Source organism: Tamandua tetradactyla, chromosome 18 (assembly GCF_023851605.1).
Source record: "Tamandua tetradactyla isolate mTamTet1 chromosome 18, mTamTet1.pri, whole genome shotgun sequence".
Lineage (NCBI taxonomy): Eukaryota > Metazoa > Chordata > Mammalia > Pilosa > Myrmecophagidae > Tamandua > Tamandua tetradactyla.
In genome coordinates this window covers 19,239,320-19,260,955 of record NC_135344.1, presented here as the reverse complement: position 1 = coordinate 19,260,955, position 21,636 = coordinate 19,239,320, and the positions used below count along the sequence as shown (strand labels likewise).

Below are 21,636 nucleotides of genomic sequence, written 5' to 3'. Positions count from 1 at the left end.
GAAAGGAAATCACAAGCAAATAAATAGTATGCTTAGATTGCTTTTAATATTTGTTACATGTATTTATGTTACATATTTATGTCCAAATATACTTTAACCCTAAAAGAACAAATAATTTTATACATAAACTTTTTTTTTTTTTTTTTACATGGGCAGGCACTGGGGATCGAACCCGGGTCCTCGGGCTTGGCAGGCAAGCATTGTTACCTGCTGAGCCACCGTGGCCCGCCCTATACATAAACATTTGAAATGTCTATTCCAGTATCTATCAGATAAATCCAAGAGGCACATGACAACTAGGAAGAAACATGAGCAAAAAGTACAGAAAATGAGAGCATTAATATTCTTAGTAGAAAGTGTTCTCGTAAGTCAGTCAGAAAAGGGATCCCTCAACAGAAAATCAGTGAGCATTAACAGTTAACAAAAGAAGTAGAGATAATTAGATGAAAAGAGCATGCTCACCAGTAGTAGTCTGTCAAGGACCTACTAAATAAAAGATTCAAGCTATAACATTTTTTTCCTAATTGATACTGCTGGAGGACTATAAATTGAAAGCTTTGGACCTCTGTATTGAAATGTTAAGCTTTTGAAAATGTTCACACATTTAGACCAGAATTTTCTATTGCAAAAAATGTATATTCTAAAGAAATAATCAGAATTTTGGTGCTCATTCTAGGCAGGGGTAGTCATCAAGATATTTCTTCCAGTTGGCATGAATATAAAATGACTCAGAACATGTTCCTAATATAATTAGAAAAGAGATGCAAAACTATAGATAGATATAAAATGATCCCACTTTATATATATATAAAGATATAAAATGATCCCACTTTATGTATATATAAAATAGAAAATATGTTTGTTAAATTTTCTGTAGTGAGCCTGTATTACTGGGGTGATCTGAGCTGCTGCGGTGAAGCATGTAAATGTTCTCAGATTACAAAAATAATTAGTAGCACTGAAATCATAATACTCATATACAAACGATGCCTTTTGTTTAACATCTATGGGTTCTTAAGAACTAGGAAGAATTTCCATCTCTAATATGTTACTTGCATTCGTAGAAGGTTGGCTTATTTGTTCTCTGTGAGCCAGGATAAGTGAATATGGTGACTCAGAAGACTGAGTGAGCTCCAGCTCCCCAACTCTCTCAGACTCATTTAAAGATGGACAGGAGTGAATATTCAAACCCTGCAGGCGGCTCTGTTCAGCCACGCTGTATTCCCCTAGGTGAGAATGAGAAATTGTTGCTTCACAAGAAGGGATTATGAGGGGTTTTAAGGATTTTTCTCCTTTAATTATCAGGAAATGGAATTATTTCTTTGAAGGCGATGCGTTCTGAAAAAGAAAAAGGTGTCTTTAGAAATGAGCCCTCAGTTTTTTCTAGTGATAGCCTTAAGGGATGTGTTAAGAATCCCATCATTTTGAAAAATAAACCAAGTCACGGACTTCCAGACTTTGACAACAAGTAATTATCTAAGTTATAGGTAAAGAGAGAATGACATGAAAGATGAATAATTCTTGAAGCCCATCCTACTAACATATTACCCCTAAACTGAACTTCTGAAGTAAATGCCCTAAACTTTAATGGATTGACAGATCAAACTTGTCCCCATCTTAATTAGAACCTAGACTGAAAAAAGTTGTGCAGAAGAAACTTAAGCATAAAAATTCATTTTTCCTGGCACCTCAGACTGAAAAATTTTTTGGTTCATTGATCACGATTTAATTCAAATACCATAAAATAATTTGACAATCTATGGGAATAAATGAACATGGTTGTAATAAAGAGTCTTGTGCCAAGAGCCTGAGATTCCCTCCATACTCAAATTGTACATTCTGGCACTTTGCAGTTGTAAGGCAGATCGTGTACATGGTTACTGACACAGCGGGTTCAACAACCCAGCCCATTGAATATATTCAACTTTGGTAATGGAACACTCTTCATTATATTTATGAAACCAAATGTTGCTGTACAAATGGTGATGTACAAACGTGAACCTGCCCAACATGTTTTGTACATATAATCCCTTTGTTGTTTTAAGGAAGGGGACTAGCAGCTGTTTTCTTCTTGGTGCTGACAACTTTGATTATGAAAGGACAATATGAGGCTTAGATTGTAAATAGAAAATGAAAAAGGGATCAATGAAACTAACATGCAATTCTTAACAGTTACTCATTAGAAAAAAAATTATTTTATGGAAATACATGTGAGATTGAAATCTGGATGTCAAATAAAAATATTTAATCATCAAAAAGAAAGAAAGAAACCCATCATTACGTTACTTACCATTTTAGATGGATACAGTTTGGTAACAGATCATATGAAGAACAAATAATGGTAGGCTACCTCTTTTTAATATCTCTTTTATTGATTTTATATGCTCTTTGAAAAGAGCACATATAGTAGCCCTGTTGTAAGATGAGGTGTTAATTTGATTTAGGGCTTTCTATTGACATCACCTATTGTTTATGTGTGTTTCAGCTTTTAGGAAAAAGAGAAAAGTGAATGTTTACTGGTAATTGAGAGTAGAAAATTTAATCAAATAGTTTTACATTCCAGAGAAATTGCCAGCAGCTATTTCTAGAATCAGAAGGAATAAATACTAATTAGTTATTGATTTACTTCTTAGAGCTGAATGGTTCTTTGGAAGGATATTCAGTATTCGTTATATTTTGGAGTAATGAATACCAGCATATAATTTAAGTTCAAAATTGTCTAGGTGTTGTTTAAATTAAGATAAAACATATGCTTTTTCTCTTGTTTAAATAATAGTGGGGGCAGGGGGAAATGGCTAGTGCAACTTGCAAATAACCAGAATTTATTCCACCACGTGGTACCCAGTCTTTTTAAAAACCTACTTCACATCTGTTCTGACTGCCTGCTTGGGGCACTGAATCTTTTATAGGAGGCTGGCTTTTAGTAAACCTCATTTGAGAGTTTACCCTTTATTTCTGTTTTGGGTCCTGTTGAACCAGTTATACCATATGGAAGCCGAAGTAGGATAAGAACTTAAGTCTCCCATTTAAATATATGTAATTGACTTGTAATTTATTAAAACATCCCTCGTTTACTTTGTAATTTTATTTGCTTTATTCTATGATATTAGTCTTAGCATGGATGGCTATACATGCAAGAAAAAATTTTGAAACTTCTGGGGAGGGCAAATCTTCAGTAATATTTGTCATATATTTGAAGAGATGGTGTGGACAAAAATTCAATTTAGGGATGAATGTTTCAGAATTCTCTCACGTCCCGTAAACCCAATGTAACTGTAGCTTAGATTTGTTTTTTCAAATCTAGGTGTTAATGTTTTAAGGATATGCCCATCTTAGTACTTAAAATTTGCTTCCTTGTGCCAAGACTGAGGGTTGTCCTTTTATTTCCTGGTAAAGAGCAGCCCTCTAGTGTAGTCAGTGTGAAAGCCTCTAACAACTGCTATGTAATGCTGACAAACACCAATTCCCATGCTCTGTGTTTACGGCCCTTGCTTTTCATTATGATGAACAGTTGCCGATAAATGTTTTAGACACATTAAACAGTCATAAACGGTAAGTACAGAGTGCATGGCAGGTGTTTTGCATTTCCAAGATAACAGTAGCAATTCACATGAGTTCGGTTTTAATTACTCCTTTTCCTTTCCCTCTTTTCCCGGATTAGCAATATCCGCTGTTTCAAGATTGATCAGCCTTCGGTAGGAGATGCCTCAGGAGCCCCAGCTGTTTGGAGTCATGGCTACACTGAAGCTTCAGGGGTGAAAAACAAGTAAGTTGGATGAAACTTTGGAGCAAGAACTGCTTCCTGCCTGCCTTACTTCTTTAGTGAGGTGGAAAAAAAAAAAAAAAACCCAATGCTATAGCACACACTTTTCTCATGTAAAATTTATTTGAGGATGTTTTCCCCAAAGTGAGGCTTACGCCATGACTTATGTTTGAACATTAAGCTAAGGCCCTGCTTCGTGAGAGATGTTGCTAGGAAACAGTGTAACTGACACATTACGTCTATGTAAGACTAGTGTTTGGGAGAAGGTCTAAGTGTTGAAATGCATCCCTGCTCTTTTGAAAAGCCCCTTTATTTTTCTCTGAAGCCAGTTTATAAGCAAAACAAGATTAGTATTAAAGTAGAAGTAGCCTTGAGTCTGTATTTGAGATCACTTACCGTATTGTCCAGTCAGTGTTGGGTGGAGCTATTTTTTTTCTTTTGGAATTTTTCTAAAATTATTTTTTATTGTGAAATATAACATATATACAAAAAGCATTAAATTTCCAAGTACATTTTAACAAGAAGTTAAAAAACAGGATTTTGTTTTTGTTTTTGTTTTTTTTACATATTTTTTATTTAAGAAAACAAACAATGTACTTAGAACCACCAACAATGGATATCTTAGCTTAACTATAGGCATATTTAAATAAAGTATGGTGAAGCTATTTTTACATTTTAAATTAGCTTGCAGCAGTTTGCTGTCTGTCCCCTATAAGGTCTACTGCTTCTCTTGCTACCAGGAATTATACATCTTTCTTTCTTTTTCTTTCTTATTCTCACCAACCTTTGCTCTGTTTGATACAAATGTTGATTTTTCCTAAGTATTGTAATCATGCTCTTCAGGCTTGTTGTGCTTATTAAGACATGTTAATAACTAGTACTAGAAAAGTAAAGGCTCTCCTATAAATTGCAGTAGACATAATTTATTAGCTAAGGTGTAAGAATATAAAGTATGAAGACTAAGGAAAGAACGAAGCCAAGGATGATCCAGTAGTGGCTAGCGTTAGTATTCTACTCTAGATGTACATTAGAATCAGCCAAGTGGGAACTTGAAAAAAAATTCCCCAATCCAAACCATGTGATCCAGAATGTTTGTTTCAGATCTCTGCAGGTGATTCTAATGACCATCTAGGCTTGAGAATCAGTGATGAGCTGAATACCCTATTGAAAATAAAAGGTAGAATTGTGGTTGCCACATGGACTGCTGCTTTGGGACAGAAAACAGAATCAGCTCAAGCTCTAAGCCTGACTCATTTATCTTCTTCTCTTTCGTGAGAGTGTGATTTGGGGTTGTGCTGCCTAGAACAGAGGCATCCCACATTTTGACACGTCTGTTCTGTTTGCTGCACTGTTGACTCAAGCAAGGCAGAATAACCAACCAGAAGAGGCTCATCTCGATTTTTCCAAGGCACTGTTTTTTGCATTATTTCTACGTGCTCCACCTTGTAGATCATTGTATTGGAGGAGGGAAGTGGAGGGAGAAGTAGTACATTATTTTGAGCACTCAGAGTTCCTTTCTGGAGATCAATTCCTTTTTAGCTTAAAGGACCTTATATCTTGCTTACAAACAGTACTGAGTGAGACAGATTTCTAGTTCCAGATTACCAATGTGAAATCCAGTATTGGTTTTTAAGCATTTTGGATATTAAAATATATTGTCCACTTAGAAGTATTAATGAAGCAAGTGGCCAGTTACATGGGTTTTTGTACGTGATTCCCCCTTTTACAATGACTGTTTCTAACTTTTGTTGTAATTAAGCCTGACATAGATACAGAGAAGCATATACAGGAGCCCACAGTTCTCCCAATGGTCCTGCGGTGCCCACTCCCATACGCCACCACCTAGAGCAAGAAGTAGGAAGTTAAGAGCACCCAGCAGTCCTGTGCCACCCCTTCCCCTTACTTTATTTCCCCTTAGTTTTTTTGCCTTTTAATTTGCCAGCAAAAGTTTCTCAAGTGTTTGCTTGCTTCTTGGATTTTTGAAGGAAGGCAAAACTTGTGATATCCCTGCATCTGTCTCTCCACAGATGTAGATTCTCTCCCCTCTCCTTCCCCCTGGGGTACAGTGTGTCCTCCTTGCCAGGTCACATCAGATCCTTTGGGAAAACCCAAGCAGGCAGCTGCAATTGGATAACTTAGATTCTTCCTCAGACTGAAAAAAAAACAAGAGGAAAGGTCAGAGGAAAAGACATCCTAAGAACGATCGCTACTGTACTTGAAAAAATGTATAGTTTCCCTTTTCTTTCTGTCTTTCTTTCAGCACATAACCCCATTCTGACTAGTAAGGGATTACAGTGTGAAGACAGGCATGGCAGATGAAGTGATTTAATATTTAAAAACTTAACTTTGCTACTTATTGACAGTAATTACGATCACTTATTTTTTTTTTTTTTTTTTTTTTTTTTTTTTTTTTTTTTTTTATAAAGGAAAGACAGAGAGAAGGAAGGAAGGATAGAAGGAAGGAAGGAAGGAAGAAAGGGAAACATCTTTTAAACATTTTCTTGTTTTATTGTATTCTGTTTCTCCGTTTTTGTTACATGGGCTGGGGCCGGGAATCGAACCGAGGTCCTCCGGCATAGCAGGCAAGCACTTTGCCCGCTGAGCCACCGCGGCCCGCCCGATCACTTATTTTTTGTACAAATGGAGGCAAGAATTTCAAAGCCCTGGGATAAGAGCCAGTCTGCCTGGCTTTAAAGCTAGCTCTATACATATTTGCTGTGTGACCTTGGGCAGTTACTCAGCCTCTCTGTGCCTTGATATCCTCGTCTGCAAAACAGCACTAAAAATCCTACCTACCTCATCGGGTTGTTGTTAAGTATCACAAGTTAACATACATGAAGTACATAGGACAAAGTGTGCCATATAGTAAGCCCTATTTAATTGTTAGCTACTATTATTATTAACGATAATGATTACTATTATTTATCCCCAAACTCCCAAGTGGCAAGGATTACATTTCAGGTTTATATCTGTGCTATATAGCTATGCTTAGCGAAAGTCAGGTACCTATTTTTTTTCTTTTGTTAATTTATATATAGTTAAAAAATGTATACTTAATTTAATAAAATTCATCCATTTTAGTGTGCACTTGCACAGGTTTTGAGAAAAGATTGTGGCAACCACCACTATAATCACCCCCCAAAACTCCACCATAACCCTTTGTTGTCAATTCACCTCACCATTCCCAGCCCCTGGGAACTCCTGATGTGTTTTCTGTTCTTTTAATTTTTCCTTTTCCAGAATGTCATATAAATGGATGTATGAGTCTGTGAGTCAGTTTTTTTCACCTAGCTTAATGCATTTGAGATTCATTTGTGTTGTTACATCTGCTCAGTAGCTTGTTCTTTTTTATTTCTGAGTACTATTCCATTCATGAATGTGTTATGGTTTGTTCATCCATTCACCATTTGAAAGACATTTGTTTATAGTTTTCAGCAATTATAAATAAAACCCCTGTAAATAGTTGCAGATAGGCTTTTGTGTGGACATATGTTTTCTTTTGACTTGAGTAAATACTAGGAGAGAGATTGCTGGGTCATAGCTTAAATATATATTTAATTTTCTGAGAAATTGCCAAACTGTTTCCCAAAGGAGCTGTGCCATTTATCATTCTCAGCAGCAATGTATGAGAGTTCAGTTATTCCACATCCTTGCCAACCCTTTATCAAGTTAAGAAGGTTCCCTTCTCTTCTTAACTACTTAAAATTTTTCATAGTAAATGGATGTTGAAGTTTGTCATAAGCTTTTTCTGCATCTATTGGGATGATCATAACCCATATAGCTTTTCATCTTTAGTCTGTCAGTAAGGTGAATTACACTGATTAATTTTCAAATTTTGAAACAGCCTTGCATTCCCAGGATAAATTCCACTTGGTCATGATGTGTTATCCTTTATTTGTGCTGCTAGATCAATTTGCTCATAGCTTACTGAGTATGTCTATATTAGTAGTAGTTATTAGTCTTTTCTAGTGATGTCTTTTTCTGGCTTTGGTATCAGTATGTTCATAGAATAAATTGGAGAATATTTCCTCTTCCTTAGTGTTCTGGGAGAGTTTGTTTAGAATTGATATTATTTATTCCTTAGTGTTTGGTAGAATTCATCATTAAAGCCATCTGAGCAATTTCTCCAATATGGTTGGAGAGCTCATTTTGTATAACCTGAATCCCATTAAATTTACTGAGACTTGTTTTTTTGGCCCAGAATATGGTCTGTCTGGTAAATGTTCTGTGTACATTTTGGGGAAAAAAAAGTTTTCTGCAGTTGTTTTGGTGGGTGTCTAGTAAATTATATTGTTGATAATGTTGTTCAAGTCTGGTAGAGCTTATTGATTTTGTCTACTTGTTCTATTGATGATCAGGAGACTATAATTAGGCATTTGTCCATTTCTCCTTGTAGTTCTTTTTGCATTATGTATTTTGTTGTGTTTTTTGGGGGCGGGGGAAGTTCATGGACCAGGAATCGAACCCGGGTCTCCAACATGGCAGGTGAGAATTCTACACTGAACTACCCTTGCACCCCTGTATTATGGTTTTTTTTTATTGGTTTTTAAATGCCAAAAAAACACCAAATGCAAACATTCGTAGCTTTTGATCATTCTGTTCTACATATATAATCAGTATGCATTTTGTATTTTGAAGTTCTGTTATTAAATACATTTACATTTAGGATGTTATGTTCTCTTGACGTTCTGACTGACCCCAGTATCATAATGAAATGGCCCTCTTTATTCTGGTAATAGTGTTTGTTCTAAAGTATACTTTGTCTTTTATTAATATAGCCATTTCAGGTTTCTTTTGGTTAGTATTGGCAAGGTATCTTTTTTTCATCCTTTTACTTTTAACCTATTTTTTCCTTTTAGTCAAAGTGGATGTCTTGTAGGAAGCATGTAGTTTAGGTCTAGCTTTTCTAGCCAACCTGATATTTTCCTTCTTTTTCGGTGGTGATTAGACCATTTATATTTAATATAATTATTGATAGGTTGGTTTTAAATCTGCCATCTTACTATTTATTTTCTGTTTGTTTCATATGCTCTTTATTCCCTTTGTCTTCCTTTTCTTCATTCTTTTGGGTTGAGTATATTTTGTTCTATTTTATCTCTTTTGTCAACAATTTAGTTCTACTTTTTGTGCCTGTGGTTGCCTTAGGACTTATAGTATGCATCTTTAACTTGTTATAATTTCCTTTAAGTAATAGTAGACCGTTTTCATGTATATTTTAAGAACTTCATAATGTGTGCTTCCATTTTCCGTCTCCCAGCCTTTATACTATTGTCATGTTTTACTTCAGTATTTGTTATAAACCCCATATTACTTTTTTTTTTAACAGTCAATTATCTGTAAAAGCAGTATTTCTCATCCTCAATACTAAGGACATTTGGGGCCAGATAAATCTTTGTGGTAGGGAGTTGAGGCGGGGGGGTGTCCTGTGCAGTACAGGATACTTAACAACCTCCCTGCCCTCTACACACTGGATGCCAGTTGTATCCTCAATTATGATAATCAGAAATTTCTCCAGACATTGCTCACTGTCTCCCAAGGGCAGAATCACCTTCCATTGAGAATCACTGTTCTAAAGTGATTTTGAGAAAATAAGAAATATAAACAGTTTGTATTTACTTACCTGTTTGTCATGTCTGGTGCTTTTCACTCATGTTCCTTCTGCATCAAGGATTTCCGTAAACATTTTTGGAGTGTCTTTTGGTGGTAAATTCTTTTATTTGTATGTCTGAAAATATCTTTATTTCACCTTAAATTTTCACCTTTTTAGGAATCTAGGTTGACAGTTTTTTTTCTGTCAGTACTTTAAAGATATCGCTTCCCTGTCTTTGGCATCCTTCCCAATAAAAAGTCTCCTGTCATTCACATCTTTTCCTTCTGTACATATGTCACCCCCTCCTTCCTCTGCTTTTATTCCTCATTGTCAGCAATTTGATTTTGAGTGTCTTGGTTAAGTTTTTTCATGTTTCTCTCGTTATGACTTGCTAAGCTTCTTGTAGCTTCTATAGGTTTATAGTTTTTATCAGATTTTAAATATTTTTGGTCATTAGTTCTTCAAAATATTTTTTCTTTCCTTGTTTCTCTCTGTTTTCTTTTGAAGACTCCAATTTCCTGTATATTAGGCTGCTAGAAGTTATCCCATCAGTCACTAACGCCCTGTTTGTTTGTTTTTCTTTCCGTCTTTTTTCTTTATGTTTCATTTTGGATAGTTTCTAAAACATAACTAAGTTATTTGGGAATAGTTTGATTCTTTCAAAGCTTAGAGTGGAGACATCTTCTGTAGATTTCCGGAACTTGTTTTCTATGCAGCTCTCTCCCTCTGGTCCTCTGGCTTATGAGCTCTAAACCAACTCATCCTCCCTGAACTCCCAATTCCATCTCCTCAACTTTCGGACCTCACCAGCCTCCTTCTGGATTTCTCCTCCCTGTCCTGTAACCATCATGCTCATTGTTTTGTTTTCACCTCTCAGGATCACTGACCTGTACTTCTTATTGTCCAGTGCCTAAAGATTGTTTCAAATATTTTTTCTGTTTTTTTTTTTTTTTTTTTAGTTTGAAGCCTTTCATAATATTTTTATTCACGTTTCATATATGCTTAATATATTCTTTTCCAGTATTTATCTGCTACTCTTTGTCTGGAATGGAAGTTCTCCTTAGTAAATGTTTTTTGAATGAATGGACATTTGGATTTGTATTCTTATATTTATTATGCCTCTTATTCCTCTTCTTTCACTGCTATTTAAAAATAAAATTATCACAGAATAAAAATGGGGGAATTCATTGTGAAGCATACTATGTGTTAATCCATCTTCTCTGCTTATAGAAAGTAGTTGATATAAATGAGATGGGATTAGCTTCATCTATTATTTTTCTGTCTGGAGTCATGATGAAAGAGAACAAGAACATGCCAGCATGGGACAGGCATATCTGGGGAGGCCTGGAGAAGGAAAGTTGTGCAGACTTAGATGAAAACATTCTTTCTTACAGGCTGTGTGTTGCCGCCCTGTCTGTGAACAACTTCTGTGACAACCGGGAGGCCCTGTATGGTGTTTTTGATGGAGATCGTAACGTGGAGGTGCCCTACCTTCTCCAGTGCACTATGAGTGACATTCTGGCTGAAGAGCTGCAGAAAACAAAAAATGAAGAAGAATACATGGTCAACACATTCATTGTTATGCAAAGGTAACATTAGAATCCATGCTGTGTGTTGTCTTGCTCTTCGTCAAGTGTTTGTCCTCCAATCTCAAAGCATTGTTGATGCACTGTACTGCAGTTTGAGACATACTGATTCTCCAACAACTTTATGCAAGGCTGAGTCAATGGTAGGAATTTAGTTTCCCTTAGAACAAAACCTCGCTGTCCTGTCGCGATTCCAGATTTTCAACAGTTTGTATAGTGCCTCCTGTCATGTGAGGTTCTTTAGATTTTCTGATGTGTGGACTTCTCTTTGAAATGTATTGTTTCCAACACCTTTTGTTCACCCTTATGAAATATGATGGCTTGTTTGAGATAGTGCAAACCTATTAGCAATGTGAACTTGAGATGGTCAAATTTTAGGCCAGGACTTAAATCGTTTTTCCTATGTTGTTTTTCCCCCCTTTTTAATTGTACAACCAGTTTCACTAACAGAATTTTAGGCTATTTCCTAAAGCTTCCCCCTGTAACAGAACTTGAGCGTACCATACAAATTGTGGAATCGTGTTTGCAACCCTTAGGGCTTAGAATGTTATAAAATTTCCTCATTCGAAGAATTGCTCGTTCTTTTGTCACTTTAATGGCTTGGTAGGTTGTAAAGGAATTGCCTGTCTATAAATATCCTACTATAAACATATGCTGATGTGGGACCAGGAAGTAAAGAGAGGAGTGTACTGGTGCTCTAAATGTCATGTAACAATGACGAGCCTCTCACTCTCTTTCCCTTTTCTCACCCAAGATAATCCACCATGGAGTGCCGGTTCACAGTGCCCTAAGGCTTGAGTACTGCCTTTGGAGCAGTTCAATGGAGGCAGCCCAGTGAGATTCTTTGCTGCTAGATTCTCTTCTGTTTTCAGCTTCTTATTGTACATGTACAGTTAGCAACAGAAAAATAATAGCTGATGTTTAGTGAGCCCTTACTATATAACAGTCATTGTTCTGAATACCTTATGTGCCATGCATCTTGTCCAACGAAATAGGTCCTCCTAATATTTTACTGGTGAGAACTTGAGGTACAGAAAGGTGAAGCAAATTACCCTAAGAGCTCGTTAGTGGAAGAGCCAGGATTTGACCTCAGGCAGCAAAACTTCCCAGAGTCTATTAACTACTCTGCATATCTCCTTTTCTGTCTTTACCAACAGCTTGTCCTAGTAACAATGCAGACACATACCTCCTCACACATACACACACACACACACACACACACACACACCCTTCGTAACCCCCCAGGAGGTCTCCTTTTCACAGCCCCTCAAGCACAGAATAAGAATTCAAAACTAGGAACCCCAAACTCCAGTTAAACACTGTCAACTGTACTTTCCACAAATACCATCCTGTTTCTCGACTGGCTAAGAAGAATTCAGTGTGCCTTTGAAAAAAAGAAAGTAAAGCTACCTTGGAAGGATCTAAAGCCAAATCTGCTCATGGAATCCAGTAATTGGGAGTTAAGAGATCCAGATTGCAGACCTGTGTCCAGCATTTTTTGTTATACTTGTTACTTTGCCCATTTGTTAGTAGGGTATGGAGTATAGGATGAGCCTTTCAATCTTTAAGGGAACTGTGTGATCTATTAATGCATAGAGGTAGGCAGCTCTGGTTTTCCTTGCGATAATGCCAATGAATTAATTTAGACATGTGATCTGAGCTGACAGTAACTAAGGTTCTGCCCTTGAGAAACAGGGGAGGCTGTCTTGATCTTCTTGCCTCTGTAACACCTCCCAGGTGTTGACATTTGTGGGGCTCATTGTAGGAGTTCTTTACTCCTTTTGATTAGCATTGTGGATGCTTCTTATGTTCTACTCAGTCTGTGGATTAGTGGTTATGGATAAAAAGGCAGCTCATAGGCATTTTGGAGCTGAATTATAAAATATTCTTTTTGTGAATGTTTCAGTTTGCTAAAGCTGCCGGAATGCAATATACCAGAAGCGGTTGGCTTTTCAATGGTGATTTATTAGGTGGCTCAATTACAGTTCTAAAACCAGGGAAATGTCCAAATTAAGACATCAAAAGTAAGATACTTTCTCTGCGGAAAAGCCGCTATTTTCCGGGGTTCCTCTGTGACATGGGAAGGCATATGGCAAGTCTGCTGGTCCTTCTCTCCAAAATGTCTTTGGGGCATTTCTCTCTTGGGTTCTGGTTTCAGTAGCTCTCTCCAAAATGCTCTGCCTTTTATTCCCCTCATAAAGGCCTCCAGCTTTGGAATTAATACCTACCTTGAATGGGCTGGGTCACATCTCCATGGAAGCAACCTAATCAAAAAGTCCCACCCAACAAATAGGTCTGCACCCACAGGGGTGGGTTAAGAGAACATGGCCTTTTATGGGGTACATAACAGCTTCAAACCAGCACAGTGACTATTCCAAAATAAATAATACTGGTCCAGAAAGGCTCCACTGAACAGGGCAAAATATGAGTAATCCAGGACCTAAAGATTTATGCCTGCAAGCTTCCTGATAGAAGGGGACGGACCTCAGGTAGTTTTGAAGTGAATGTGTCAGTGGGTACAGTATATCCACCCTCTGTTCTTAATTAAATGGTCCCGTAGAATTTCCTCTCCTGAGAGCAGAGGGGATTTAGAGAGGGTAAATGAGAAAAGAAGAGGTAATTTTTCCCCCATCTTTTGAAATATTCTTTATTTCATAGGCATCTGTGTTTAAAATAGATGAAGAGCTCATTCTGCCTCTTTCTCTGGCATATGCTGCTAGGGCAGGGTGGCAATATGGGGCAGCCAGCTGGACGCAGTGGTGCGAGGGCTCCTTTGTTCCCGTCAGCTCCTGTGGCTCTCACGGTGATGTGGCCCTGCCCGCCACTTGTGAGCAGACTCCTCTTTGTGTTGGGGTGTGTGAGGTCAGATCCTGTGGCTTTTTCCCTCTGAGAAGTGGAACAATACGTGCTTTGATGAAAAGAGGCTGGAATGAATTTCCCCCGTTCCCCCTTCCCTCCTGTCTCTAGCTGGTGATACAGCCTTTCTGTGAACAAACAAACTGACATGTGATGGGCTGTGTTTGGGTTTTGACCCTCTGTCTTCGGATTCTAGGAAACTTGGAACAGCTGGGCAGAAACTTGGAGGTGCTGCTGTCCTCTGTCATATCAAGCATGACCTTGTGGATCCAGGGGGATCCTTCACCTTGACCTCTGCCAATGTGGGCAAGTGCCAAACCGTTCTCTGTCGAAATGGGAAGCCGCTGCCTCTGTCCAGATCTTATGTCATGAGCTGTGAAGAAGAACTGAAGAGAATTAAGCAGCACAAGGCCATTGTCACTGAGGTGAGGAGTGCGATCTCCATGAGAATGATGGTGAGGAGAGGGCTAGGGTCGTGGCACACGCTACCCAGGGAGTTTTTCCACTAAAGCATGCTCTAAAATCAAAATTCCAAATCCAGTGCATCACACAGCAGAATCCTTGTATGAGTATTATACAAGGTATCATCATGTCAAGCGTAAGACATGTATCGAGTGCTGCTCTGTCAGGCTCTACACTTACTGCTTCCATCCCCCCAGCCACGTTGGGAAGGTCCTGGTTCGGTGCTGAAGCCGCACTGCTGGTGTTCAAACCCTAGCTCTGCCACCTGCAGGCATGGCCCAAACCTCTCTAAGCCTCGGTTTCTCCATATGTAAAGTGAGAATAACAAGACTAGTATGAGCATCAAAACCGAAAGTCTGTGCAAGTGTAACTAGTTATTGTGGGTCCTGCTTCGTGTGTTCCACTGGAGTAAGGTTTTTAATGGAGTGACTTTGTCCTCTGGGGGGCTCTTGTTCGTTAAGCTGGGTTTGGGGTGTGGGCCGCTATTGGTGGGTAGTGGGTCAAGGCTAGGGATGCTGCCAGACATCCTTCAATGCACAGGACAACCCCTACAACAAAGAATTATCCAGCTCAAAATGTCAGTAGTGCCGCTGTTGAGAAACCCTGGGGTAAGGCTGCATTAGAACTGAAGTCATTACCAGTGAAACTTCCAAAGTGGGCTCTAAGAATTCTTCATTCACTGATGCATGACACATTGTTGATCACGTGCAGTGTGCCTGCAGGATGGAGGGACACTAAGGTAAACAGGTTCCACATCTGCCCCCAGAAGTTTACAGTCTTATAGAGGAGCCAGAATCCCTGAGTTGCATGTATATCAGGAGAGACTGTGGGGAAAGTGTGTGGTCCTGAGGGGAAAGAACTGTGAACTCTGATAGGCTTTTCAAGGGCCACAAGAAGGAGATAGAAGGATTAAAGATATTCCATGGGATTCTGTGGAAATGAATCTGTGTGGAAATTTAAGTTCCCTGCCTATTCTAGAAACAGATGGGATTTAAGTGGATGGTCGGCAGTATGCAGCATGTTAGGAAGCAAAGACAGTGTAAGGTTGGACAGAATGTATTGAATTAAATGTTTAATGTTATGTCAGAAACGATCAAGGGGGCAGTGCAATGGTGGCTCAGTGGCAGAATTCTCGCCTGCCATGCCAGAGATCCCAGTTCGATTCTTGGAGCCTGCCTATGCCAAAAAAGAAAAAAAAAAAAAAACAATCAAGCGTTAATAATTTTTTTGCTTTGAAATCATTATGTACTTTCTGCTATATACATAATGAGAGTTTGTAGTTCAGACTTTTTCTCTTGTGCTCTGGGTCTTCTTCCCTTCTTCACTTTTATCTTCATTGTGGAATGTTCAACCCCCTTTTGTTCTGTGGTTCTCTACCTTTTGAGGCACATCCAACACATGCATGCGTGCATGCACACACACACACACACACACAACCTTTGGCCCTCATGGGGAGACATCCAAAGGGTTGGACAGAATGGTAAGCGTAGTTTCTTTAAAACAGATTGTACCCTTCATAGAAGTATGGATTGTATCAGTAGAGTTGAGGGAGTTTAAATTGTGCTTGAAACCTTTTTACTAATTTTACTGTAAAGAATGCTACCTCCTGAAAGTGTGACATGGCAGAGTGGTGTCGGAAGCTGGGAAAAAGAGTTAAAGCTAAAATCTATCAATCCTAGAACAAGCAAACACTGTGCAAAATCACAAAGGTGGTAGGGTGGGAAAGAAAGGGGTTATTCTCTAGAAGAAATACTTGTTCTAGGGAATTGGTGAAACTCTCTGTGCCTGTTAACCTCACTTTTGACACACAGTAGAAGCCACAGTTGGCCCAGAGGAGCATTGTCTGGGAGTGGACACGAAAGGTAGGGCCTGCAGATGTACTTTGCAGATCTAAGAGCTTCAAACCTGGAAGAATAAAGAACCAAACAGATACACGGGGCTCTCTGCCCCTCCTCCCCTCCTCTCGGAGTCAAGGTCTTTTTGCTGGCAAATGGTTTAAACTTTGACTAGTGATTTAAATGGCATGAACCCAACTGAACAAAATCCAGGAGACATTGCCTTCCCCATTCACCACTAGGAAATCAAATTCAAGGAAATTTTAAGAATTGGCCTCTCCTTTAGCATCTGCTCCTTCAAATGAATAGTCTTGCCCCTCTAGTCACAGGATTTTCTCCACCAAATAAGTACTTCTTTTTTCCCTTCTTAAGTCCCCTCTTCTGGACCTTTAGACACCACTGTCACTCTTGGCTGATGTGCTGTTAGAAACATACGATTTTGGAACATTATTTTGAAAAGTACCTGCCTCACATGTCTTTGCTCGGGAGTGGCTTATTTCAGAAAGGCTCTTCCTCTCTCAGAATCCTCAAGTTTTACAGAAGAAGCCAATCAGCCATGCTCACTCTAGGTTAGATGATGGTTTGCTTAGGGATGAGACACGGGTCTTGCTCTAGCTAGTGTGCACATAGCTCCAATAAAAAAATAGCTGAAATGTTTTCATTTTGTCCCTATTGCTCCTTACCTGACCAGCCCTACTACCTACGGCTTTCTGATGACAGATGCACATTAACAGCTTACAGAGGAGATGTCCTTCCCTCTGTGGTCCACGCAGCCCTTTCCCGTGTCCCATAGTCAGGGAAACTACGCAGTTGTCACCGTGCCGGTGCTAACTCTCTGCCTGGAAACCTTCTCCTTCCAGGATGGCAAAGTGAATGGAGTGACCGAGTCCACACGCATCCTGGGCTACACCTTCCTCCACCCCAGCGTGGTGCCTCGCCCCCACGTGCAGTCCGTCACCCTGAGCCCCCAAGATGAGTTTTTCATCCTGGGCAGTAAGGGCTTGTGGGAGAGCCTGTCGGTCGAGGAGGCCGTGGAGGCCGTGCGCAATGTGCCTGACTCCCTGGCTGCTGCCAAGAAGCTGTGCACCCTGGCGCAGGGCTACGGCTGCCACGACAGCATCAGCGCGGTGGTGGTGCAGCTCAACGTCCCCGAGGACAGCTTCTGCTGCTGCGAGCTCAGTGCAGGCGGCGCTGTCCCTCCGCCCAGCCCGGGAATCTTCCCTCCCTCGGTCAACATGGTCATCAAGGACCGGCCCTCGGAGGGGCTGGGCGTGCCGTCCTCCAGCAGCGGCATGGCTTCCGAGATCAGCAGCGAGATCTCCACGTCCGAGATGAGCAGCGAGGTGGGTTCCACGGCCTCGGACGAGCCCCCGTCCGGAGCCCTCAACGAGAGCAGCCCCGCGTTTCCCGGCGAGCAGCGCTGCGTGCTCCACCCGGTCTGCCTCTCCAATGCCTTCCAGCGCCAGCTGTCCAGCGCCACTTTCTCCAGCGCTTTCTCCGACAACGGCCTCGACAGTGACGACGAAGAGCCGATTGAGGGTGTCTTCACCAACGGGAGCCGGGTGGAGGTGGAGGTGGACATTCACTGCAGCCGGGCCAAGGAGAGGGAGAAACAGCAGCCGCCGCTCCAGCTGCCAGCCGAGAACAGCGACGAGGGCATCGTCATCAGCGCCAATGAGGATGAGCCAGGTCTGCCCAGGAAGGTGGACTTCTCTGCCGTGGGGACCATTGGGCGCCGGCGGGCTAATGGCTCAGTAGCACCCCAAGAAAGGAGCCACAACGTGATAGAGGTGGCAACGGATGCACCTCTTCGCAAGCCTGGAGGCTATTTTGCTGCCCCGGCTCAGCCGGATCCTGATGATCAGTTCATCATACCTCCGGAGCTGGAGGAGGAAGTCAAGGAGATCATGAAGCACCACCAGGAGCAGCAGCAGCCTCCGCTCCAGCCGCCGCCGCCCGGGCAGTTTCCGCTGGACCCGCTTCCGGACTACTACGACACACCGCTATGACCCAGTCTGAGTGCTCTTCACCAATAAACTAACCAAGCAAAACTGAGTGCGAGTCTCCCAGGCTCACATTAAACCAGGGGTTTTACTCCACATCCTTCCCCCATACACCTTCTTCAGCCTGTCTTTATAGCTCATCTCTAGGACTCTTTTCTGTTTTGTTTTTTGGTTTTTTTTTTTGTTTAATAATTACCACTTTTTTCTAATGATGCTTTACCAGTATGATTTAAATTTGCTAACCTCTTCCCCTAACATTATCAGATGTGTAAAGACAAAGAACAAAAAGGTTTAATATATTACAGAGAAACAGTTAATGATAATGGAATATATTTTAAAATGGCTTTTTGTTGTTTTGTTTGTTCGGAAGGCAGGGCAGGTTGCCAGCACTAAATGATTTAGTAATATTGTAATTCTTTATTTCTTTGGGGGGAATTTTTTTTTTTTGTCTTGAAAATAATAGACATTTGTAGAATATGGAGACTAACTCCTAGGAGTTGCTTTACTCTGCCAGGTGACATAAGTCACTGGGACTCACTAATTTTCTCTGAGAGAACAGTTGATTGAGAAATTTCTATTGTAAATAGCTCAGTGTTGTATAGTGATGCTTAAACTGTTTTGTAGTCTTGGTATAAGGACACAGCTTAAATAACAGACTTTTCCCTTTTCCTCCTCCATGAGCCTCACCCCCTCCGCTCTACCCCCTCAGACCATCATTACATGATGGGGCTGAACAGCTAGAGCATTTCTGTTCAAAGAGGTGGGTCCTGGACCACAAGAAAAAACCTGCACCCAAAGGGCCTCTGAACCTTTTTTCTTCCTTTCCTTTCCCCTGCCTCTTGACACTTTTTAATTGTGTTCCCTTACTGCTGCCACAATCAGCATGACTGTATAGAGTTCAATTAGATAATTTACATACCAAGAGTTATATTAAAGCAGAATGCACAAATGAACATGTCATAATTTTTGTTATAATAAATATGAAATTTACAAGTATTGGGTCCATCTGCTTTTGTCTCAGCAGCCAGATGTGTCTCGCAAATCATCACACCCAGCTTGGGTTTGGAATAGATGAATGGAATGTTGGGGTTCCAGATACTTCAAACTTCAATTTATTTGAAAAGGGAAAAACGTTCAACAGGTTAACCTAAAAGAAGGTAGTGAAATTAACCTAATGCTACTGTGTAAATAGCTGGTCTTCAGCCTTTCTGATTCTTGGTCTTACTAAGTATGGTAGAAGTTAAAGGGGGAACAGACAGAGGTTGCATAGAGGAGATCCCTGGAAAACTTCTCCCCCTGCAAAGCCAAGTTCATTTTCAGTTCCCTCAGAGGCCCCTAGTTCACATGAGCAGGTTAATAATCTTTTATCTGAACAGTGAAAATCAGGAGCTGGCTGGCTTACTCTCACCACCAGCAAAAACAGTGTAGACACAGCAGAGTGCACTTAGGAAATTTGATGCTCCTGGCTGACTTAGCCACGTTTACAGAGCTGCACCCCATCCTGCATCTTGTGAAACTTGTGTTGAAGGTTCTGTTGGTTTTCTCTGTCTGACTTGGACCAGCTTCCCGTATAAACCCTGTCTTCCTTCTTCACGTCTCCCCTTTATTTGCACCAGGCTAGTTTAGTGACCAGGGCAATTAATATTTCTTAGCTTGCAGGCTCAGTGATGGACTGTCTATCCCTTCACTAGGTGGCCAGATCAGGACAGACCTTGGCTTGGTAGTTTATTTCATGTAGGACTGCTTGTGTGTTGTGCTCTTGTAAACTACTAAGGCCACTGAAGAAGAGGCAGCTCCTCTCAGCCCAGCAAGGGACCCAGTTACCAATGAGCTAAACTGACAAAGCCCAGGCAGAGCGCTCTGGTTTTGACCAGAAGCAAAACCACTTCAGGAGCCCGAAGCTTGCTCGTCTCATAAGCATCTCGCCTAACTCACATATCTTAGCCCACAGCAGACAGAAGCAGACATGGGAAGCCGCCAGGGTTTCATGCCAGTGCACTAGTCATCACAGGAGGTCTAGGCTGCTTCTGTGACTTCCTCGACTCTTAAATCCCCTTCCAGGAAGGTTCACCCGTTGTACTGTGTGGAGCAGATCTAAACCCTCAGTGTGGATCACTCTTCCATTTCAGCCCACTTCAGTTGCGGGTCAGAACCTGCTCTCCTGGCAGGAGAAATGGAGGCAGCCATCACCTGGGAATTCAGTGTGGAGCCCCACAGCAACTGCTTTGTGCCAGGGGCAGCCCCTGGGCCCAGCATGGTCTCATCTGGACACTCATTCATCTCACATCCACTCCTATGGCCGAAGTGGGAGAAAGGGGCACCAGGCTTGGTAATGGTGCTTCCATAAGTCCACAAGTCATCCGCTGCCTGCTTCCGTGTTCAGAATAAAATCAAATTGAGCACATGCAATGTATCTAAGGTACTGTGACAAAAAAAGAATAAAACTGCCCTTGGGAGCTTAGGGTAGAGAGGGGCAAGCTAATGAAAAGACAGTCATTCAAATGAGTGTATGCTAAGAGGCCAAATAGGAATAGACAGACTAACAGACTATGCAGTTGCTGAGGAGCTTCCCCAGTTATATTTTGAGGAGGCAGTTCTTTACCTTTCCGTTCAACAAGATAACATCTAATAGTGTGTCGAGAACTGCTTATAAAACTGAATTATTTTTTTAATATTAAAGTACTTAATATTTGAATGTCCCTGAAACATGGACTCCCAGTGTGAGAATTAGGGAGAAGGGCTGTCCCTACCTGCCATGGCCTCTTCCTTCCTGATAAGTGGAAAAGGGGCTGGGTGGGCGGAGGCCAATTTGGAGTATGTAAATTTAAAAGCTCTCTGATGAGGCTCACCACTTTGCTAGTTATTGAATGAAGGCTCAGTGAGGGCCCTAGAAGTTGTTTGGTGTGCGATCAGCCACGTGCTGTACATGAGAGCCCTCGTGCCTCCTGCACCCCTGCCGTCACCCAGGGAATACCCGCTTAGGTGAGAGCTCCAGGGCTGTCTTTGAGCCAGAGACCCAACCTGCTCAGACCTGGTTTCTCACGATGGCTTTTGTCACAGCACCACCTGCTGGCAAGAATCGGCTTTGGATGAAAGTGAGCTTAATCCTTGTTTTTCATCTTTCCTCCACTCTCCCAGAAGAAACAGAGCTTGTGTTTCTTATTGTTTCCTTAGACGCGTGATAGAAAGGAATCCTTAGCACTATTAAGTACAGCAGAGTACGTGGTAGTAAACCCTATTTTCTCTTACACCTCTGGAGGTTTCTGCTTTGGAAGGTGGTATAATCGAGAATAACTAGTTCCTGTGGTGGGTACTGTTTTCTCATAGGAGTTTGGCATGCAGGAGTGTCAAGAGGTACAGTCAATATCATATAGTGGGGCTTGTAGAGAGGAAGTTAGATTTCATCTGTTATCAGTCCATTTGACGGCACTGCCTTCCTTTTCAAGCAACACCTAGGAAATTAATCTTAAGCTTTAGCGTTTTTAAAGACCATTCTGCATCATTCATCCAATTCCCCATCGTGAACAACCATCTGTAACAT

At 40.9% G+C, this 21,636-nt stretch overlaps 1 protein-coding gene across 1 annotated transcript in view; it reads left to right on the top strand.

The window, feature by feature from the left end:
* Nucleotides 1-19,249, top strand: part of PHLPP1 (PH domain and leucine rich repeat protein phosphatase 1) — a 268,194-nt gene extending 248,945 nt beyond the window's left edge. Inside the window, exons 14-17 of the mRNA XM_077135308.1 lie at nucleotides 3,662-3,766; nucleotides 10,748-10,942; nucleotides 13,992-14,220; nucleotides 16,953-19,249. Of these exons, the coding sequence (XP_076991423.1) occupies nucleotides 3,662-3,766; nucleotides 10,748-10,942; nucleotides 13,992-14,220; nucleotides 16,953-18,101 (1,678 nt within the window). The 3' untranslated portion in view covers nucleotides 18,102-19,249. The remainder of the gene's footprint in view (nucleotides 1-3,661; nucleotides 3,767-10,747; nucleotides 10,943-13,991; nucleotides 14,221-16,952) is intronic.
* Nucleotides 19,250-21,636: the final 2,387 nt, after the last annotated feature.